Source organism: Triticum aestivum, chromosome 4B (assembly GCF_018294505.1).
Source record: "Triticum aestivum cultivar Chinese Spring chromosome 4B, IWGSC CS RefSeq v2.1, whole genome shotgun sequence".
Taxonomy (NCBI): domain Eukaryota; kingdom Viridiplantae; phylum Streptophyta; class Magnoliopsida; order Poales; family Poaceae; genus Triticum; species Triticum aestivum.
This window is the reverse complement of record NC_057804.1, coordinates 649,853,548-649,855,146: the sequence shown is the minus strand read 5'-3', so window position 1 is coordinate 649,855,146 and position 1,599 is coordinate 649,853,548. Positions and strand designations below refer to the sequence as shown.

Below are 1,599 nucleotides of genomic sequence, written 5' to 3'. Positions count from 1 at the left end.
TGTGGTTTCATATATTCTCCAATACACCTCTTCCAGAGGCAGTTTGCTTGCATAAATTTCCTTAAATTAAGTATGTGTGCTATAGATGTACTACATGTGATTTCCCAATAAAAAATACATGTGCATATGATGCAATGATGATATGTAGTTTTACTAAATTTCTTCTAAGTGTAGGTAAGTAGAGAAAAATAATAGAGTGTACGCAGTCCACTCAGTCCACAAGACAAGTATAAACTACTTGTAAAACAACACATTGGATTAGCAAGATGAGGCATGTGTTGGACGTTGTTTCAACATTTGTCATTAGATTTGGATAGAAGATGTAGATGACATGAGTACTGATACCATGCGTGTGTGTTGCACTTGACTGATGGCTTTCTTATACTACAATGCAGGCCTACTTTGCAAGCTGGGGACAAGAGGGCATAGTTGATCTTAAACATGAACTCGAGCAGGTGCTCATGTTTATCTCAAGTCGGTGCCTACTCGGATATGAGGTTCGTGAGATGATGCTGGAAGAAGTTTCATCATTGTTTCATGAACTTGAGAATGGCTTAAACTTTTTTAGTTTCTTGTTCCCCTATATTCCAACCTCGACAAACCGCCGGCGCGACAAGGCGCACATCAGGCTTAAAGAAATATTCACTACAACTATCAGGTCACGCAGGAGCTCCGGCCGAGTTCAGGAGGATGCACTGCAGAGGTTGATGAATTCCAAATATAAAGACGGTCGCTCTGCATCCGAAGCCGAAATTTGCGGCATGATCATAGCACTCATATTTGCTGGAAAGCACCCAAGCTCCAGCACTAGTATATGGACTGGAGCTTTCATGTTGAGCAACACCAAATTCTTAATAGCTGCCGTGGAGGAGCAAAAGCATATAATTAGCAAGTACAAGAACCAAATAGGCTATGATGCATTTTTAGAGATGGATACCCTGCATAGATGCATCAAGGAGGCACTTCGGATGCATACACCAGTGCAAATGTTAGCTCGCAAGGCACATAAGAAATTCAAGGTGCAGACCAAGGAAGGCAAGGAATATGACATACCTGAAGGGCATAACATTGTAATCCCTACAACACTCAACAATAAGCTGTCACATGTTTACAATGACCCTCATGCGTACGATCCAGATCGGTTTGGTCCTGGAAGAGAGGAGGACAGAGTTGGCGGCAAGTACTCTTTCACAACATTTGGTGGTGGAAGGCATGTTTGTTCTGGCATGGCCTTGGCTTACCTGCAAATTAAGGTCATATGGAGCCATCTATTAAGAAACTTTGAGTTCAAGTTAATATCTCCATTCCCTAAGGTGGATGTGAGCAAGGTGGGTCAAGAGCCTAAAGGAAAAGTAATGATAAGTTATAACAGACGCCAGCTACAGTGCTACTAGTCGCCATTAGTACTAATATATTTCTACCTATTTTATTGCATGCCAGGATTTGTTCATGTGCAAATAATGTTTATTCCATCACATATATTGTCATGTGGGGGGCCACATACCAGCAACGACGGACGAGGCCCAATCTAGCCACTACTAGGAGTCTATGTCAATGTATTTACAATTATGTCTAGTTAGTACTAGTTTAGAGAGAATT

At 41.5% G+C, this 1,599-nt stretch overlaps 1 protein-coding gene across 1 annotated transcript; it reads left to right on the top strand.

Moving 5' to 3' along the window:
* Positions 1 to 389: 389 nt before the first annotated feature.
* Positions 390 to 1,544, top strand: LOC123089617 (obtusifoliol 14-alpha demethylase-like). Its single transcript, XM_044511246.1, has one exon. The coding sequence runs from the start codon at positions 390 to 392 to the stop codon at positions 1,392 to 1,394; it is 1,005 nt and encodes a 334-aa protein (XP_044367181.1). The 3' UTR covers positions 1,395 to 1,544.
* Positions 1,545 to 1,599: the final 55 nt, after the last annotated feature.